Source organism: Podarcis erhardii (assembly GCF_964252035.2).
Source record: "Podarcis erhardii genome assembly, chromosome: 1".
NCBI classification, from domain to species: Eukaryota; Metazoa; Chordata; class Lepidosauria; order Squamata; family Lacertidae; genus Podarcis; species Podarcis erhardii.
The window spans coordinates 3,810,931-3,831,102 of record NC_138497.1 but is presented as its reverse complement, the minus strand read 5'-3'; the positions used below and the strand labels follow the sequence as shown (position 1 = coordinate 3,831,102).

At 47.9% G+C, this 20,172-nt stretch overlaps 2 protein-coding genes across 4 annotated transcripts in view; one reads left to right on the top strand and one right to left on the bottom strand.

The window, feature by feature from the left end:
• The first annotated feature begins 2,393 nt into the window (after nt 1-2,393).
• SAV1 (salvador family WW domain containing protein 1) lies at nt 2,394-15,200 on the top strand. The gene is made up of 5 exons (XM_081864503.1): nt 2,394-2,509; nt 6,351-6,797; nt 11,349-11,619; nt 12,557-12,700; nt 14,121-15,200. The coding sequence occupies exons 1-5, from the start codon at nt 2,416-2,418 to the stop codon at nt 14,323-14,325; spliced, it is 1,161 nt and encodes a 386-aa protein (XP_081720629.1). The 5' UTR covers nt 2,394-2,415; the 3' UTR covers nt 14,326-15,200.
• Nucleotides 15,201-16,993: 1,793 nt separating this feature from the next.
• Nucleotides 16,994-20,172, bottom strand: part of ATL1 (atlastin GTPase 1) — a 37,281-nt gene continuing 34,102 nt past the window's right edge. For all 3 annotated transcript variants that reach the window (XM_081861865.1, XM_081861866.1, XM_081861867.1), the window contains one exon: nt 16,994-17,842. In XM_081861865.1, coding sequence (XP_081717991.1) covers nt 17,729-17,842 — 114 coding nt within the window. In that variant the 3' untranslated portion in view covers nt 16,994-17,728. The remainder of the gene's footprint in view (nt 17,843-20,172) is intronic.

Sequence of the window (20,172 nt, the reverse complement as noted above, 5' to 3'; positions counted from 1 at the left end):
AGCCTAGAACTCCTGGACTCAAGCAATCCTCCAGCCTCAGCCTCCCAAGGAGCTGGGATCACAGGCAGGAGCCACCATGCCCGGCTGGCTCTGCAGCTGAACAGCGGGATTACAAAACCCAGATTACCCATCAGCCAGGAGATGGCAGCAGAAGAACGCTGTGCTAAATCGATATTCGCATTATTTACAGTGCTAAGAAAAATAGCAACAATGGTCTAGTTGTTCAAGCCAAGGGAAGGAGTGTAGCTCAGAGGCAAAGCACCGGCTTTGAATGCAAAAGGTCCGGGTTCAAGTCCCACCATCTCCAGGTAGCAGCTGCCAGCAATGACCTGACTTTTTCCCAGGTCCACGGGAATCTCCACCAGGGCAATTGTCTTGCTTGTGTCGTGTTGCATCGTGCAAAGCGGACCCTCTGCGGCTTTGAAAATAGCTCACATGCCCTAAGAAGCGAAGGCCAAACTTCCTGGCTTCAGAAACAGCAAAGGGCAGGTATGGCTAATGGACCTGCAATAAGGAAGAACACAAAATGGATAGTTAGCTGCCTCTCTGGAGGTGCGTCATCTTCTCCAAGGCAAGTTGGTGTGCATTTTAACCTGCTTGGGTATTTTTTTAAAAAAACCTTTTTGTGTTTTCTTGTAGCATTCTAAAGAATGTTTTTCTTGATTTTTGCTGTCTTTGTTGTTTAGTCGTTTAGTCGTGTCCGACTCTTCGTGACCCCATGGACCAGAGCACGCCAGGCACTCCTGTCTTCCACTGCCTCCCGCAGTTTGGTCAAACTCATGCTGGTAGCTTTGAGAACACTGTCCCACCATCTTGTCCTCTGTCGTCCCCTTCTCCTTGTGCCCTCCATCTTTCCCAACATCAGGGTCTTTTCCAGGGAGTCTTCTCTTCTCATGAGGTGGCCAAAGTCTTGGAGCCTCAGCTTCAGGATCTGTCCTTCCAGTGAGCACTCAGGGCTGATTTTCTTCAGAATGGAGAGGTTGGATCTTCTTGCAGTCCATGGGACTCTCAAGAGTCTCCTCCAGCACCAGAATTCAAAAGCATCCATTCTTCGGCCTTCTTTATGGTCCAGCTCTCACTTCCATAAATCACTACTGGGAAAACCATAGTTTTAACTATACGAACCTTTGTTGGCAAGGTGATGTCTCTGCTTTTTAAGATGCTGTCTAGGTTTGCCATCGCCTTTCTCCCAAGGAGCAGGCGTCTTTTAATTTCGTGACTGCTGTCACCATCTGCAGTGATCATGGAGCCCAAGAAAGTAAAATCTCTCACTGCCTCCATTTCTTCCCCTTCTATTTGCCAGGAGGTGATGGGACCAGTGGCCATGATTTTCGGTTTTTTGATGCTGAGCTTCAAACCATATTTTGCGCTCTCCTCTTTCACCCTCATTAAAAGGTTCTATACGTACCATAATATAATAATAAAATTAATATAATAATAATAATAATAAATAATAATAATAATGCCAACAAAGGTCTGTATAGTTCAAGCTCTGGTTTTCCCAGTAGTGATGTATGGAAGTGAGAGCTGGACCATAAAGAAGGCTGATCGCCGAAGGATGGATGCTTTTGAATTCTGGTGCTGGAGGAGACTCTGGAGAGTCCCATGGACTGCAAGAAGATCAAACCGATCCATTCTGGAGGAAATCAGCCCTGAGTGCTCACTGGAAGGACAGATCGTGAAGCTGAGGCTCCAAGACTTTGGCCACCTCATGAGAAGAGAAGACTCCCTGGAAAAGACCCTGATGTTGGGAAAGATGGAGGGCACAAGGAGAAGGGGACGGCAGAGGACGAGATGGTTGGATACTGTTCTCGAAGCTACCAGCATGAGTTTGACCAAACTGCGGGAGGCAGTGGAAGGCAGGAGTGCCTGGCGTGCTCTGGTCCAGGGGGGTCACGAAGAGCCAGACACGACTAAACCACAACATAATAGGACAGTCTAGCCCAGCAGCAGCAGCAGCAGCTGGGCGCAGAGCAGTCCCCCTCCCTGCCACGGGGGGCGCTGTTCCTCGGAGCCCGCCCTCCTCTCTCTCCGTCCTCCTCCTCCTCCTCCTCGGGGCCCCTTTTCGGCGCTTGCCTTCCCAGCGGCCCTCGCGCGGGGCCAGCCAATCGGGCGGCGGCGGCGGCGGCGCCGGGGCGGTGGGCGTGGCCAGAAGGTTTCCTCGGCTGCCTGAGGGGCTGCGTGAGGCGCTGAGGGGAGAGAAGCGAGAGAGAGAGAGAGAGAGAGAGAGAGAGAGGGAGCCGGGCGGCGCCCCCTCCCCGAAAGGCCCCCACCCGGCGTCTTGACCCCCATCATGGCGCCCCTCCGGGAGGGGCCCGGCTCCGGGGGCGGCGGCGGCGGCGCGGCGGGCTGAGGGAGGGGGGAGGGGGGGGGCGGGGGCGGCGTCGCGGCGGCCGGAGGGGGGAGGGGGAGGGGATGCTGTCCCGGAAGAAAACGCGCGCCGAGCTCTCCAAGCCGGGCGAGGTGCAGGGCAAGTACGTGATCAAGGAGACCAGCCCTTTGCTCCGCAGTGAGTCCACAAGCCCTTCCTTCCTCCTTCCTCCCCGGGTGGTTTGGGCTGGGGGTCTTGCAAATAAAAAAATATAGAGTATAGAGTCCTTACATAGGTTCCCTATCGGTAGGAGAGAATAACAGAGGCCAAGCAGAGAATATTGAGAAGCAAAGCAGCTAGGAAGCCTGATCTGTATTGATCTAAACAAAAAAAATTCCTTCCAGTAGCACCTTAAAGACCAACTAAGTCAGTTCTTGGTATGAGCTTTTCTGTGTGTATCTGAAGAAGTGTTTATGCACACGAAAGCTCATACCAAGAACTGACTTAGTTGGTCTTTAAGGTGCTACTGGAAGGAATTTTTTTTGTTTTGACTATGGCAGACCAACACGGCTACCTATCTGTAACTTTATTGATCTGTTGCAACAGGGTGCTTCCCTTACATGCAGGAAAAGAGGAGGACCCAGAAAAATGCTGTGCAAGGGCTTATAAAGACTTTTGAAATTCCCATTCTCTAGATCAAGACCACCCCCAGGAACATTATGCATGCATCACAGAAGGGGTGTAACCTAAGACCACCCCTCAGATACATCCCACCTACATCACAGAAATTTAAATGCTGTTTTTCTCCTGTCACAGTTTATCTCCTGTCTGGCAAGTTACTTGATTGGATTGCCTGGGGAGCCTGGCCAGTCTTTTGTAGTGGTAAAATCCTTATTTCCTGGGCCAGGTCACAGGCTCACCCCTTATTCAAACAGACATATCCTTGAGACAGGATTTGTGAGGAAAGAGACAATGGGGAGGCTTTTCCATTTTGACCATGCAGGGAAACATTTGCTCAGTTTAGGAATCAAAATGGTTCCAGTTTGGCTTTCCTGTGCTGATCTATGTACGTGTGGTTATGAACGTTGCCATATATCTAAGACCATAAAATTCCTGTCACGGGGGGCGGGGTCAGATGAACGGGGGGGGGGGGGGCGGCAATTCAGAACCGACATCACCTGGCCTCTTGTGGGGAGAGGCTGGGTGCTAACTTGATTCAAATACAGTGGTACCTCGGGTTACACATGCTTCAGGTTACAGACCTCGGGTTAAGAACTTTGCTTCAGGATGAGAACAGAAATCGTGCGGCAGCAGCGGGAGGCCCTATTAGCTAAAGTGGTGCTTCAGGTTAAGAACAGTTTCAGGTTAAGAACAGACCTCCGGAACGAATTAAGTACGTAACCAGAGGTACCACTGTATTGCAGGGGGTGGGGGAAGAAAGGTAAGCCCCACCCAGGGCCAGATTTAGGTATGATGAGGCCGCCCCTGGACCTAACGGTCAAGGGTCCCTTGACCTTTAAGCTATTGGAGGTAATGTGGCCCTTTATATGCCCAGCTGTCCTTTGCCAACAACAAATTGTGGCTGTTTTTTTGTGTTGAATATATGCTATATGTCTAGTTACAGGTAGGTAGCCGTGTTGGTCTGCCGTAGTGGAAACAAAACAATAATAATAAAAAGTTCCTTCCAGTAGCACCTTAGAGACCAACTAAGTTTGTTATTGGTATGAGTTCTTGTGTGCATGCAAGAAGTATTTATGCACATGAAAGCTCATACCAATAACAAATTTAGTTGGTCTCTAAGGTGCTACTGGAAGGAATATTTTTTTCATTATTTATTTTGTATATGCTATACAGTGGTACCTTGGGTTACATACACTTCAGGTTACAGACTCCTCTAACCCAGAAATATTACCTTGGGTTAAGAACTTTGCTTCAGGATGAGAACAGAAATCGTGCTTTGGCGGCGCAGCGGCAGCAGGAGGCCCCATTAGCTAAAGTGGTGCTTCAGGTTAAGAACACTTTCAGGTTAAGAACGGACCTCCGGAACGAATTAAGTTCTTAACCAGAGGTAACCCTGTATGGTATTTTATGGACCTAATAGGTATCTAAAGCCATTTGCACATAACAAGTAGAAGCCTACACAACACAAAACACTGTTGCTGTATGTAGGTTTCACTTTATTTGTTTTTTATCTTAGATTTTGGAAATGTACATCCAGGTTTTTTCCCTTTAATTTTTTTGGGGGGCCCCAAGGGAGTGAGGCCCTAAGCTATAGCTTGTTTAGCTTATACGTAAATCCGGCACTGACCCCATTCCCACATAATCGGTCTCAAAGATGCACCCCATTTAAATGGTCATGTGCTTTGGGGAGGGCTGGCCCCCCCTCACATATTTTATTTGGGGGTGAAGGGACCTCGGCCCCTAGGAGCCGGCTGCTATAGCTCGGGAGTGTTCTCCCCTCTTCCCCATGAATCATTTTTATTATTGCATTTACATCCCGCTTTTTCCTCAAAGGAGCTCAAGGCGGCATATACATGGTTCTTTCCTCCCCCTCATTTAATCCCCACAACAACCCTGTGAGGTAGGTGAGGTTAGATGGAAAGGGGAACTTCCCCAGCAGCGGCAGCACCAAGGGGCCATCTGGCCCTAATAGCCCCCCCCCCCCCGGGCAGTGCAGGAATGAATGGCAGGTGGCCACCCAACGCCTGTGGTTCATAAACCTCCAACAGAGGAGAGCTCACCCCCTTCCCATCCTAGGAAACTGTGGACGCCCAAGGGCTCATTAGCCCCCTCCCCCAGTCCAAAGAAAGCATTCATGGCAGGTGACCGTCCAGCCCCTCAGCACAAAAAACTCCCATGAAGGGGTGTGTGCATGAATGACTTCAATCTGTGGTGGTGGGTGGGTTTATTGTTGGGGGCAGTATGGAGACCAGGGTTTGCACCGGCACTCGGAAGATTCAGGTTGCAACCGTAGCCCTGCTAAATTCAGTGGGGTTGGTTCCCAGGTTAAAGGAGGGTTCTGGTTATCTGCAGTGTTCAGCACCTCTTTTGAATGTGTTGCAACGGTTAAAAGGAGTTGGGAATTCTGAACGAGGAAGGGAATTGAAGGTGCACGCACATGTAAATGGAGACACAGCCTTGTGGCACTTGACACCCCACCACACGTATTTATGGCATGAACATCTTGTGGATAGACCCTGTGCTTTGTGCCTGAAGTGCAATCCTGAAGTGCAGGGCAGGCAGTGGGGGACAGAGAGGAGGGAAACCAGAGGGGAGCAAGGTGCAGAAGGGCAGTTTTCCTTCCCTAAAAGCCGAATAGTGAGCATGGTAACATACATCCTGCTGCTGGAAAGCAGAGCCACCTCACCTGTCACTATGTTGCTTTTTTGTACTTTTCACCGTTGGTTTGTTTTGCATTTGATTTCCCTCTGTATTTATTCCATTATTCATTTACATACATGCATACAACCCCAGTGTAATTTACACCCTAGGGCAGGGTTAGCCACATAATGTGGTGTCCTCCAGATGTTTCAGACAACAGTGACCATCATTCCTGGCTATTGGCCTTGCTGCCTTAGGCTGATGGGAGTTATAATTTCCAGCATCTGGAGATCACCACATTGGAAGCTAATGGAATGGGGTGAAGGAGGTTCCAGGGGGCGGGGATTTTGACAGGGCTGGGAGATCTTTTTTTGGGCCAAGGACTTGCCTTATCCTAGTGGAAAGCTATTGAGGACCACATTCTAGTTGTATCCTGAAAATTGCTTGACTACTTTTTGCATATTTGCACGAAGAGATTTCTGCAGAGATACTTCCCCTCTGCTTTGAAGCTGTTTATTTATAGAACTTACTAACCAATTCGTAGATGAAATGCCTCGCAAAGTCAGTGTACAATAAAATCCTGTAAAGAGAATTGTTTCTACCATGTTTCGATTCTGTCTCCCCCACAAATGTAGTAGTTTTAAAAATTCAATGAAATAATGTGCCTACTTTGACCATGTTGAAGCTTTTCAATTTTTACTGCAATGCTCTGTTGCAGATCTGATGCCTTCATTCATCCGTCATGGTCCAACCATTCCAAGACGAACAGATCTCTGCCTTCTGGACCCTGGTTCTTCTGCCTACGCTGCGGGTGGGGATGGAGCAGTTTCCAGAAACCAGAGCTTCCTTCGGACTCCAGTGCAGAGGCCTCCTCACGAGATAGTGAGGCGGGAAAGCAACAGACTCTCTGCCCCTTCCTACCTTGCCAGGAGCCTGGCCGACGTCCCGCGGGAATATGGCGTATCTTCCCAGTCCTTTTTAACAGAGGCAAACTCTGTAACTGAAAACGGCGATGCCGGATCCCGTCACTATTATGACCACCACTTTTATAATGGTCAGAGGCGGCACCAGCTGGGGGATCATGTGCAGGAGGAATATAGATACTATGAACATAACAATGACCTTGCCCAAAGGATGTCACAGAATCAGGGAAGGCATAGTTCAGGCAAGTATCTGAGCTTATTTTCCAGAATTTGCCATTCCGAAGTACAGCTTTTGTGTCTACATGTGTCATAAAGGTAAAGGTACCCCTGCCCGTACGGGCCAGTCGTGACCGACTCTGGGGTTGCATGCCCATCTCGCTTAAGAGGCCAGAGGCCAGCGCTGTCCGGAGACGCTTCCAGGTCACATGGCCAGCATGACAAAGCTGCTCTGGCAAGCCAGCACCAGCGCAGCGCACGGAAACGCCGTTTACCTTCCCGCTATAAAGCGGTACCTATTTATCTACTTGCACTTAGGAGTGCTTTCGAACTGCTAGGTGGGCAGGAGCTGGGACCGAACGACGGGAGCTCACCCCACCACGGGGATTCGAACCGCCGACCATACGATCGGCAAGTCCTAGGCGCTGAGGTTTTACCCACAGCGCCACCCGCGTCCCTAAGACATGTGTCATACTGGTGGCAGTAAACAAGGATCTACTTGTGCATAAATACCTTTCAGCATCTCAAGCTGCCTTGAAGAGAGTGGGACTATTGGTCCATATAGGTCATTATTGTAAGGTGTGGGGGATTTTTCTTCCAAGCAAGTTCCAGAAAGCTCCTCCTGAGAGAGAAACCAAGTTGTCTGCTGACTTCTGAGGCGAGGCCATGGGAGCATTCACAAATGCCTGGTGACCTGTGTGTGTTTCTGTGTTGTCTTCTCGAAGGGTAATTCTGTGAACGGTTTTTAAATACAGCCAGGGCAATGTTTGCAAACTTGCAATTTGCAGGAAAAGGAACGTGGGCGAGAGAGATGGGAAAACACAGGCCTTTTTTATATGCAGTTGAAATGTTGAGTGTTATCTTAGTTTCCTCAGAAAACTGGTGATTTTGTTCTTGAATTGAAGAGTGAGGGGGCATTTGGCCTTTGAAGTCGAGTGAGAAGACATCAGATGTTTGCCTTGGAATGTGACTCTTCCTGGGCGTGACAGCATTCCGGATCACATTTTTCATGTGGTTTACTTGTGTTTGCTGAAGGAAGCTCATCAAAGTGAAATTCTTGAGTAGCGCTTGTGGAATCACAGTACTGGGCACAGCATAAAGACTCCCAAGCTCTAAAATGTGGTATTTATGTTGTAAACATAAACAGATTGATATGTAAGCATGTGATACTTTCCCCCAGTTTCCTTGGTTATGAAACGCATTGCATTCAAGTTGACCATCTTGTGCAGATTGCAGAGGGGAAAATAAATCTGCAGGCAAGAATGTCAAAACTTTAGGGTTACTGACCTCAAATATGAAACTCCGCTTTTGAGAAATAGATGCTTTTCTCTCAGAAGGCTTTTTATTATTAGAAGAAGAGAGGCTGAGCTCCAAAGAGTTAGAGACTGGTTCTGTGCTGTGGAAAATTAAATGCCTGTGCATTTGACTGTTCTATAATGTTTAATTTTGGTTTGTTTTAGGAATGATACTTGGTGTATATGGGTTATTCAGATTAGCAGGAGGGAATGTCGAGTTTGCAAACCAAATAACCCCTATCTGTTTCCCGTGGCCTCCATTAATCTGCCACCCCACCAAACGCCTGCTGATTGGCAGGAGAGAAGTTTTTGAAGAACATGAGCTCATAGGCGTCTGCTGGTGGGAGTGGCTTGGTTGTGGAAATGGAGTTGGAAGCTGCTGGGCTGCCTGGCTGCCAGCCACCATGGAGTGTACATGATGGCAGAGAGGGGGAAAGCCAAGCCACAGATGACGCAGCTTCTGGAAGGCCTTCACTTAAAGCAGTTTGTTGGCATGAGAGACAGTAATATGCTCTAGTGAGGTAGCAGGAGGCTGTGCTGGGTGGGAGATTTGGGATGCAAACCCCACATTTAAGGAAAGGAAACTTGCGTCCTTTAGAGGAAGGAGGTGGGTTGTTGTGTTTTAGCATTGGCTGAAGCAATTGTGTATGAGCGGGCAACAATTTGGCTTTGACGGCAGCTGAAAAATTATAGGTCTACTCCAAAGAAACACAGAACAGGCTAGAAGTCGATGAGGAAGCAAAGGGAAAGGGCTGCAGCTGGAGCTTGCTGGAGACAGACTGGGGTGTGTGGTGATCCCATTAAAGACATACTTGGAAAAGCGTCTTATCCGGACCCATTGCAATCGGATGCAGCCCCAAAACTGCCTTCTTCACCCTGGTTGGTGACCTTTGTTCAGAGAGGGGCAGGGAGAGTGCAAACCTTTTGGCTCTTATTGATCACAACTTTCAATACTGTTGACCAAGCCATGCTCCTGGAGCAGCTCCCGAGTCTGGGAACTTGTGAACACTTTGTTAAAATGGTTCAATTCCAGCCTCTGAATCTGGTTTCAGAGTGTAACAGTTGGGGATTACCCCTTGGTGCCTCGGGAGCTTGTTTTTACAGTTCCCCAAAGATTTATCTTGCCCCTCGGCATGGAGCCACTGGGAGATGTCATCAGGGTATTTGGAGTGACATGTCAGCTACTATACTGATGATACCCATCGCTATCTCTTGGTGCATCTGAATCAGGAGAGACAGTGGTAGTGGAGGTGGTAATGGGCCGGTTGTGGACCAATAAATTGAAGCTGAATCCAGCCAAGAAATTGAAGCACAGTCTCTTGCAGGTTCTTGAGCCTAGGAATTTGGGAGGTGGCTAGTTCCCTTCAGGGTTGCAGTGCTCTGGATGGAAAAGGCTATTTCAAGCTACAGATGGTTCACCATCTCAGAAGCTGCAACTTGTGCAAGATGCGGCAGCAAGGCTGCTGGCAAATATTTCTAGCTGTGTACGTACCACACCGGTTTTGGAAGAGAAACCTTAGGAAGAACTTTCTGACAGTAAGAGCTGTTCGATAGCGGACTACCTGGGAAGGTGGTGGACTCTCCTTCCATGGAGGTTTTTAAGCTAGAGGTCCAGGATGCTTGAGCCGTGATTCCTGCATTGCAGGGGGTTGGACTAGATGGCTCTTACGGTCCCTTCCAACTCTACTGTTCTACGAATCTGTGATCTGCATTGGTTGCCAAGTCACTACTGAGCCCGGTTTAAAGGTGCTAATATTGAAATATGAAGCCCCCAATACAGTGGACCCTCTGGATACGAAATTAATTCATTCTGGGGGTCCGTGCGCACCCTGAAAAAACCATATCCAGAGGTGTCGCTTCTGCGCACACATGCAGCAAGATAGAGCGCTTCTGCGCATGTGCGAGCGGCAAAACCCGGAAAAATACTTCCTGGTTTACCGCTTTCAAAACGTTACTCAAGAGTAACGTAACCCGAGGGTGTACTGTATCTGAAAGAGTGCCTTCTCCCAAATTAAGCTGCTTGCCTGTTAAGGTCAGCAGGGGAAGCTCTGTTGGTAGCACTGCTACTCTCTGTCGTTTGATGGGCAGTAGCACTTGAGAGGGAATGACCTCCCCTCTTATGCCCATCACTCTATGCTTTCCAACAGTTGGTCAAGATGCACCTCTTTACCCAGGCCTCTCCCCCCCCCCCCATTGCTGTGCACTGTATTCACACAAACCATTCAGGCCTCCTGCTTGTTCACATCAGGGGTGTGGAATGCCAGCTCTGCAAGCCAAATAGTTTTCATCTGCTTCCTCTGGGCCCCTTTATCTTTCTCTCCTCCCCACCATTGAGGGATCATAGCTGAAAAGCAGAGCACATGCTTTGCATGCCGAAAGTCAGAGGTTCAGTCCCTGGCATCTCCAGCTGGAATGACCTGGTAGGAAGTGATGTGCAAGGCATCTGTCAGCACTGAGAGCTGGAAGGTTGCTGCCTGCCAGAGTAGGTGAAGCCAGTGGTCTTGAGTCAGTGTAAGACAGCTTGCCATGTTCCCTGGCAGCCTTGCCTCTTACGCAGGGCTTAATTCATGCCTAGAGAACGCCCTCCCACTTCTATAATCTGTCTCTTGATTTATTGGGAGGCTGGGGCTGAAAACTTGAGGCTTTCATTCCAACATTTGCTCTTGGATGTCCTGGGAAACAGATTACACAATCAAGAACCATCTTTTTTTCTGATAAGCAGCCGTGTTATGCAATAGCTCTGGGTCAAGTGTCTGTGTTTTGTCAGTCTTGAAAACATGGAATACTTCCCAATTTGAACTTCTCTTTCAACTGCTTATCCCCTTATCTGGCTTGGCATGTCTGTTATGTTTTGGGGTATGTTTTGATAGTTGCTATCTTCACCCTGCCTTCCATGATACTGAGTCTTCCCATTTAAAAAAGTTCTCTTTGGAGAATAGCCTTCTGTTCTGGGATGCTGGGTCTTATGTGCTGAGGTGAGCTGGGATTTAGCAGCCATGTGGCACGGAGGCAGCTGCCCAACTCCTTCGGACTTTACTAGCTAACGAACTTCTGCAAGCAAAAGGAGCATGTTGCGTAGAAAGCACCAGTGCTCTCTCAATGCAGGAATGTTTGTGAGAGGAAACGATAAATCTAGGCACTGAGAAGGGGGTGTATTATGAAATTGATGACAATCTTTTGCTGCTTTTCTGAGGAAAAGAAGTTGTGTAACTTTGCAAGAAGCCCGTTAAATGAGTGTCTGCTTTACTGATGCTGTTGTGGGGTTGTTTTTTTCCCCTCCAGGCATCGGGCGGGTGGCTGCTACATCGCTGGGAAACTTAACAAACCACAGTTCGGAAGATTTACCTCTCCCTCCTGGCTGGTCTGTGGACTGGACTCTCAGAGGAAGAAAATACTACATAGACCATAACACCAACACAACACACTGGAGTCATCCACTTGAGAGAGAGGGGCTGCCTCCAGGGTGGGAGCGTGTGGAATCAGCTGAGTTTGGTGTGTACTACGTCGACCACATCAATAAAAGAGCACAGTACAAACACCCTTGTGCCCCCAGGTAAGTCGTCTGTGGGCTTCCCTTGGGAGTTTCAACCAATGCCTTAGCCTGCAATTCTGTGACCACTTACCTGTGACTTATCCCCATTAAACTCTGTGAGACCTCTGAAAAACCCTGTGTAGGATCGCACTGTAAGAGAATGAACCTCAACTGCCTTACTGCTAGCACGCATGAAGGACTTTCACTGGTTTCCAGCTCCTAAGGAAGAGTGGGAAAGAACCCAACATCACATCACCAATCTCAGAACTTTGAGCCTCCATTAGCAAAGTCTGCCAAGGGTAGATGACAGAGCACACAACACATTGGTGGTACTCAGCACTTGCTCTCTACTTCCATGACAGGCAGCGCAGAGCCATTGTCTGCTTAAATCCTTAGTTTTTCTGGCTTCCCACCTGTTGAAACACACCTTAGAGACATGGCTAATCCCAGACTGGCAGATACAAGAATTTATACTACAAATGCATTGGTGTTAGTCTAAGTGGTGGAATTCGCAAGATTTAACACACCCACCTTTTAAACATAGATAAGATTTGTGGCGCAGATCTCTCCATCCAAATCTGTTTGATACTCCCAAGTATGGGTATGTGTGCTTTGAAGTTAGTTTTCAGAGTGTCGTCAAGCTGTATTCAGTCAAATCGTTGCACCAGCACTAGCCAGCACAGGGATTCCTTTTAACGCAGTGCGACTTCCCTCCTCTCCCCCCCCCCCTGCACTCTCCCCAGATCAGCCCTGGAGAGCTGGGGGAACTCCAATACAACCTTTTGTATCAAAGTATGGGTTGATCCCTGGGCTGGCATTTCCTAAATAAACAAAAAACAAAAAACTGCAATGGGAATTTGCTCACTCCAAGTTTCTGCACCCCAGCCTAAGAGAGCTGCTGTTGCCATTTTTGGTGTTGAAGTGACTTGAGTTTGATCTTTGCTGTATCTCTGTGCAGCGTTCCCCGTTACGATCAACCACCTCCGATGACATACCAGCCACAGCCAGCCGAGAGGAGCCAGCCTATCCTTGTGCCTGCGAATCCCTACCACACTGCGGAGATCCCAGATTGGCTGCAGGTCTATGCCAGGGCTCCTGTAAAGTGAGCATTAAGCACTTGTCTTATGAACTTTGATTTTTATTTCTGCCCAGTGGTGGGCAATTCATTGACTATAAGCCTGTATTTTTTTAAAAAATGGAGGCATTTTGTTTGGGACATCTTGAATGTATCCAGAACGTTAAGTTTGTGTAGCATCTTAAAAAGAAATGATATGCTCTTAATATAATCAGTATTGGCTGGTTATCCAAAGTAGCATAAGAACATAAGACCTCTGGAGTAGACCAGAGGTTCATCTTGTCCAGAATCGTGTTCTCACAGGGGCCTGCTTTAAGGTCATGTCCAGAAGATTCCTAGTTATTGTTGGCTACTGGCCAGGAGGGCTCTGCTGTGCCTCCACCGTCAGAGGCAGCAACGCTTCTTAATACCAGTTGCTGGAATCCACAGGAAGGGAGAATGTCCTTGTGCTCAATAATAATTTATTATTTGTACCCCGCCCATCTGCCTGGGTTTCCCCAGCCACTAAGATGTCACACATTAAAAACTTCCCTGAACAGAGCTGCCTTAAGATGTCTTCTGAATGTCAGGTAGTTGTTTATCTCTTTGACATCTGATGGGAGGGCGTTCCACAGGGTGGGCGCCACTACCGAGAAGGCCCTCTGCCTGGTTCCCTGTAACTTTGCTTCTTGCAATGACGGAACCGCCAGAAGGCCCTCGGCACTGGACCTCAGTGTCTGGGCAGAATGATGGGGGTGGAGACGCTCCTTCAGGTATACTGGGCTGAGGGCGTTTAGGGCTTTAAAGGTCAACACCAACACTTTGAACTGTGCTTGGAAACGTACTGGGAGCCAATGTAGGTCTTTCAAGGCCAGTGTTATGTGGTCTTGGCGGCCGCCCCCAGTCACCAGTCTAGCTGCCACATTCTGGATTAGTTGTAGTTTCTGGGTGACCTTCAAATGTAGCCCCACATAGAGTGCATTGCAGTAGTCCAAGCGAGAGATAACTAGAGCATGCACCCCTCTGGCAAGACAGTCCGTGGGCAGGTAGGGTCTCAGCCTGCGTACCAGATGGAGCTGGTACACAGCTGCCCTGGACACGGATTTAACCTGCACCTCCACGGAGAGCTGCGAGTCCAAAATGACTCCCAGGCTGCGCACCTGGTCCTTCAGGGGCACAGTTACCCCATTCAGGACCAGGGAATCCTCCACACCAGCCTGCCCCGTCCCCCAAAAACAGTACTTCTGTCTTGTCAGGATTCAACCTGCTTCCAAGTTTTTCTCATGACAGGAGGCTGGGTTAGATGGGCCATTGGCCTGATCCAACAGCCTCTTATTTATTTATGAAATTTGTGCACCGCCCTTCACCCGAAGATCTCCGGGTGCTTTGCAGCATAAAGCTCTCCTTATGCTCTCTTTATCCAGTGCTCGCCCAGTCGGTTACATCGTTCTCTTGTCTCTTGCAACAGATACGACCACATCTTGAAGTGGGAGCTCTTCCAGTTGGCTGACCTGGATACATACCAGGGGATGCTGAAGCTGCTTTTCATGAAGGAACTGGAGCGGATAGTGAAGCTGTACGAAGCCTACCGCCAGGCTCTGCTCAGCGAGCTGGAGAACCGCAAGCAGAGGCAGCAATGGTATGCCCAGCAGCAGCACGGCAAGAACTTCTGAGCTCCTTCCCTTTCACAGCGGACTCTGAGGGCTCTTGGAATCTTAGGGGACTCAAAAAAAAAAAAAAGGAGAAATCGTGCTTTGGTTGAAAAGGCAGCTTCTCTCTCGTTGATCTTGCACCTTTTGTAATTACCTTCTTGTGTATCATGTTTATTGAATACAAAAGATGTTTGTTATATTGTATAAAGAAAGTTAGTTTCTTATTCTGAGAGCCAGTGTGGTGGGAAAATTCAAGGAAAGCCACGTTTTATATTATTATTATTATTTTGTCTGATAACCTTTTTTTCTAGCAACGGTTGAACCTTGGAGAAGAAATTTTATTTTCAAATGATGTCAGTGCGAGAAACGCCCTGAAAGTTAGATGAAGCCTGTTTGCTGCCTTCTAGCTGCTGATCTTGCGGGCTGCCTTGCCTCCAGGGGAAAAGGAGGTTCTGTTTTTCTGCTGCAGCTCTGTGGCTGTGGACACAGCTTTAATATGCAAAAGGTCCACATGATCTTCCATTATAAAAACATTGCAAAAATACGGTTCTGTTGGACCCAAGCAATGAATAAACGACTGCCTTATTTTGACTGTTGAGCTCATCCTTCTAGTTTGCCGCAGATCCTCTCAGGAGCGTTTTGCCATATGCAGGCTGGCGCAAGTGGGCAGCGTTGAAAAGCAACTGGAGAACCCAGCCGCCTGCCTTAGCCATTTGGAGCAAGTCTCACCCTAATCAAACCAGCAAGGAACGATTTTGTGAAAACTTCCATCCAGTGGTAAAGTTGCCTTTGTATCTCATTTCACATTTTGATCTGTCATCCTGCAATGTGTATGAAAGTTCTGTAACATCTGTGTCCTGTAAATCTCAGCAATCAAATAAACTTGTTTTTGTTTATGTGGCTGGAACAAATTTCTCTCTGGTTTCCACATGACACTAAGCTGCGGTTGAACGCTGTCTAGTAGCCTAACAATAGTTTAACTTGCTGCTAACAAACCAAAGGCTGAAGTCATGGCTTCTTGCTGGCTGATGGACCTTGGCTTGTTTTAAGCATGGCTTGGCATTATGTGGAACCCAGTAGCACCCTTACTTAACCATGGTTTGTTGTCCTGGCTCAGATTGCTTGTTGTTGTTGTTGTTTAGTCGTTTAGTCGTGTCCGACTCTTCGTGACCCCCTGGACTAGAGCACACCAGGCACTCCTGTCTTCCACCGCCTCCCGCAGTTTGGTCAAACTCATGTTTGTAGCTTTGAGAACACTGTCCCACCATTTCATCCTCTGTCGTCCCCTTCTCCTTGTGCCCTCCATCTTTCCCAACATCAGGGTCTTTGCCAGGGAATATTCTCATGAGGTGGCCAAAGTATTGGAGCCTCAGCTTCAGGACCTGTCCTTCCAGTGAGCACTCAGGGCTAATTTCCTTAAGAATGGATGTGTTGGATCTTCTTGCAGTCCATTGGACTCTCAAGAGTCTCCTTCAGCACCAGAATTCAAAAGCATCAATTCTTCAGCGATCAGCCTTCTTTATGGTCCAGCTCTCACTTCCATACATCACTATTGGGAAAACCATAGCTTTTACTATACGGACCTTTGTTGGCAAGGTGATGTCTCTACTTTTTAAGATGCTGTCTAGGTTTGTCATTGCTTTTCTCCCAAGAAGCAGGCGTCTTTTAATTTCGTGGCTGCTGTCACCATCTCAGATTGCTTACCAAGCTACTAAGGCTCAAGCGAAAAGCAGATTGAAAACAAACCATGGGTTAGCATTGGGAACAAATGAGGCCACTGTTTTGTTACCTACTAGAGTGGCTAGAGCCTGTTAAGGGCAAACAGGCAGAATCGTGGGATTGTTTGGCCAGAACACACATTCTGATCCCATGCTTGGGTGAAGTAATTTGCTTTCTAGCCCTTAAAGTTGGAAGGTTATAGGACAGAACCTGACCGTGTTCTGGCACAATGAAGCCTATCTTATAAACTTCCCCTTGAAGGCGTACCATGTAATTCCCTGTTGAAGCTAAATGTGCAGGCACTTTACTTTCCAAAAGTAATTTGAGCAGAGGCCTGCCACCTTGCAATGAGAATAATATTTGAGCTGTAGAAGGACAAGCATATTTAATTGCAATTGGCATTTAGCAGTGTGTGCACTGAAGAATTGAGGACCCTGATCCAAATACAGTGGTACCTCGGGTTAAGAACTTAATTCATTCCAGAGGTCCGTTCTTAACTGATCTTAACCTGAGGTACCACTTTAGCTAATGGGGCCTCCCGCTGCCGCCATACCACAATTTCTGTTCTCATCCTGAAGCAAAGTTCTTAACCCGAGGTACTGTTTCTGGGTTAGCGGAGTCTGTAACCTGAAGCATCTGTAACCCGAGGTACCACTGTATGTCAAGCGGATTTTAGGCTTGCTTTTCTTAAAACTCTGGACTCCAAAACAGCTTTTAAAAAGCAGCTTGTAATATGTAATAGCTATTCAAAGCTAGAACCTGTTTGTTTTAGTACAGGTGGTTCAAAATACTTTTTGCTCCGGTTGAAGGGTCTATTGCATATAAGTACAGGTGCTTTCTCCTGATGCTGAAGGAAGATCTGAAAGATGCAAAAGGTGACAGGATCATGTCCATCCGGTGCTTAGCATGTAACGGGAAGGAGTCTGGGTTCAGTTGGGATTAGGTGATAATGAATTAGGGACAAATGAGGTAATTGTCTTAGGAACCAAACTTTTAATTGACAATTAAATAATAAAAACTTGATACACTCTTTATGCACTAAACAAAAATATATACAGTGAAACTCTCAAATACATGTACAAAAAAAAAATACTTCCCATCTCTTTTAACATACCATAGCAAAAGAAATATTCTTTGTAGCTTCTGAGAAGGCAGTCTTAAAGTGAATAAATTATCATTCACAGCTGCATGAAGGGAATGGTGTTAAATAAAAACCTCTTGAGTACAAATTTAAATATGTTCATGTGACGTGGCGCCTCCTGAATATGAGCCACATTCCGTTTCAGAATACTGGCCGATGGATTAATGGCATGGGAGCTTGGATCCAGAGGAGGCTATGAATGCGTACTCAGGGATGGCCAGCATGAGCATTGCAAAAGGAAGGTAGAAACCACTGCCTCCTCTGGCTCCAAACCTCAGTCTTGAAAAGTCCAGGGCCAAGTGTTCTGGAGAACCGAACCAGTAATGTATCTGCAGCAAAATTAAGTTTTCAGAAAATGAAAGTCATGCTGACTCATTCCCCCTTCAAGCAGGGCATTGTCCAAAATAAAGCAGCCACACTTAAGCCATTGGTACAAGTGAATGAGTTAGATCTGTTTTCCTCTGTCGTCGTTTCAAAGAGTGGCAGAGTCTCATACATGGATGCAAAATGATTAACATGTTTTAACGATGTGTTTTCATGCACCTCTGTGGAAAACAGCCGGGTTTACATTGTCTTCTTTTCCGTGCCTTCGGTGGGCTCAGCCTTCTGCGCCGTGGGGAAAGCGTGATGATACAAATGTCTGTGTGTGGCAGCTGCACTGTAAAGTTTGTACAAAGCCTGCACACAAAAGCACAGAAAGGTTAGTGGAAAGGAGGGGGGTATGTTTTAAAAGATACATTCAGGGCTCTGGAGGTGCACTTCAATTCTGCAAAAGTGCCAAAAAGTCCTACACTCTTGGCACTGGTGGCAGAATTCAACTCTCCTTTTTTTAAAAAAAAGTTTCAAGTCTGCATATATATGTTTTAGTGTTTGTGTGTGGCCAGATAATATTGCCAATGGCCAGGGATTCCGGTTTGCTTGGTCCCTGCAACCTTGCTCGTCCTATTGCTGGCAGAAGCAAAATAATTAATGCAAAATATGAAAAGGTAAAGGGACCCCTGACTGTTAGGTCCAGTCGCGGACAACTCTCGGGTTGCGGCACTCATCTCGCTTTATTGGCCGAGGGAGCCGGCGTACAGCTTCTGGGTCATGTGGCCAGCAGGACTAAGCTGCTTCTGGTGAACCAAAGCAGCGCACAGAAACACTGTTTACCTTCCCGACGGAGCGGTACCTATTTATCTACTTTCACTTTGACGTGCTTTTGAACTGTTAGGTTGGCAGGAGCAGGGACCAAGCAATGGGAACTCACCCCTTCACGGGGATTCAAACCGCTAACCTTCTGATTGGCAAGTCCTAGGCTCTTGTGGTTTAACCCACAGTGCCACCCGCGTCCCTATAAAAACATGGGAAAGTGCAACATAAATAGGGCAAAGCGAGCCAATCCATTATATAATCTGCGTAACTTCTAGTAGCTGCAGAATTCTGTCCTTGTTTGAGTTTGGGTTATAGCTCACTTAATATTTTCAGCTACGGCGTTGAACCTGTTAGTTTGGAGCTCCAGCATCCTGCTGCCTATTTGCATGAGGCAGACCATCACAGTGGGCTAGGTTTAAGCTGCTAGAGTTTATTCCTGCCTTCATAGTCTCCCAGCTGTCACTATAATTCTAGGTGGGCTTCTCCTCTTCTCAACAGCTTTGGCAGAATGCGCCAAGGAAGACAGCTGAAGGCAGGCACAGAACATGCCAGCCTAACACTACTGGTGTGGTAGAAGGGAGAGAGAACCTGCCGCAGTTTAGGATCGAGGCCAAGTCTATGGATCAGACATCTGATACTCTGCGCCACGATTCTCATTTCTGTGAAAACAGAAATGCTGTTTTTGCCCGGCAAGCTTCCCCAGATGCACCCAGGGTTCAGTCCCGCAAAAAGCCACCATCTCACACAAAGCAGCACACTCAGCAAGCGTGGATTTTTGGATTTCAACTCCAGTGCAACAGCCCTGAAATCGTGCAGTGCGAACCTGGTTGTGCTCGTGGCTGAGCCTAGGCTAAGAAAGGAACAATTTCACCCTGCCTGAAGCGACATGGCCCACTGCCGTCAGGGTTAGCAAACAAGCAGCCTCTTAACTGTGGTGCATAAGCATCTATCAGCGAATCCCAAAGGCAGAAAAAAGAGCTCGAGTGTCCTTAATCTGAACTTTTATTCTTAAAAGTTGTTCCTCGGTCCTCCTGCAATGTCCCCGGTTGTCACATTTTTCTGGGGTTTTCTGCAACAGCGTCTAAATGATTGCTAGAAACTTACCATGGCACTTGCCAAGCGAACTAGCAGGAGCAACTAGAGTAGCCTTGCCCAACCTGGTCCCCTCCTAATAATTTAGACTACATCTCCCATCAGTCCCAGCCAGCACAGTTCCAGCGGCTACTACTAGAAGGCACCATGCACACTTATGGTTAACATGGGAAGGGCCTGCTGGGTCAGGCCGATGGTCCACCTAGTCCAGAATCTTGTACTCATAGTGGCCAATCAAAGGCCTCTTCTGGCAAGCAGTTCTCCCCTCCTGTGGCTTCCAACATTCATAAGCATTGCTGCCTCCAATACACAATTTCAGCTTGGTTTCAGCTACCACTACCTGGGAACATCAGTTCCCATTCAACGTTGAGCCCACCAGAGAACTTGAGCCCTCCAGGATCAGGCCAGCCAGAAGCTTGTTCAATGCTGCTGAAGGATCATAGGACGCTTTCTTATATACAGAGTCAGAGCACTGTCAAAGTGGCTCTCCAGGCTTAGAGACGGGAGCCAAACCCCAGCTTTACCTGGGAACTGAACCTGGGGCCTTTTGCATGCAAGCAGAGCCTCCACCACCGAGCTATGGCCCTTACCCAAGGCCTCCTGCCTAGAATTGCGAGAAGGGAGGCTGTCAAGCCCCGGACAGGTCGCAGGAGATGCACGATGGGGCTGTGCAATCAACGCCCTGGGCCAAAAATTGTGCAGGAGGCGCGTCTTGCAAGCCAGGAAGTCCCGAAGCAAAGCAAGCCTGCCTGCCTCTCCTTCCCCACTTGGACAAAGGAGGC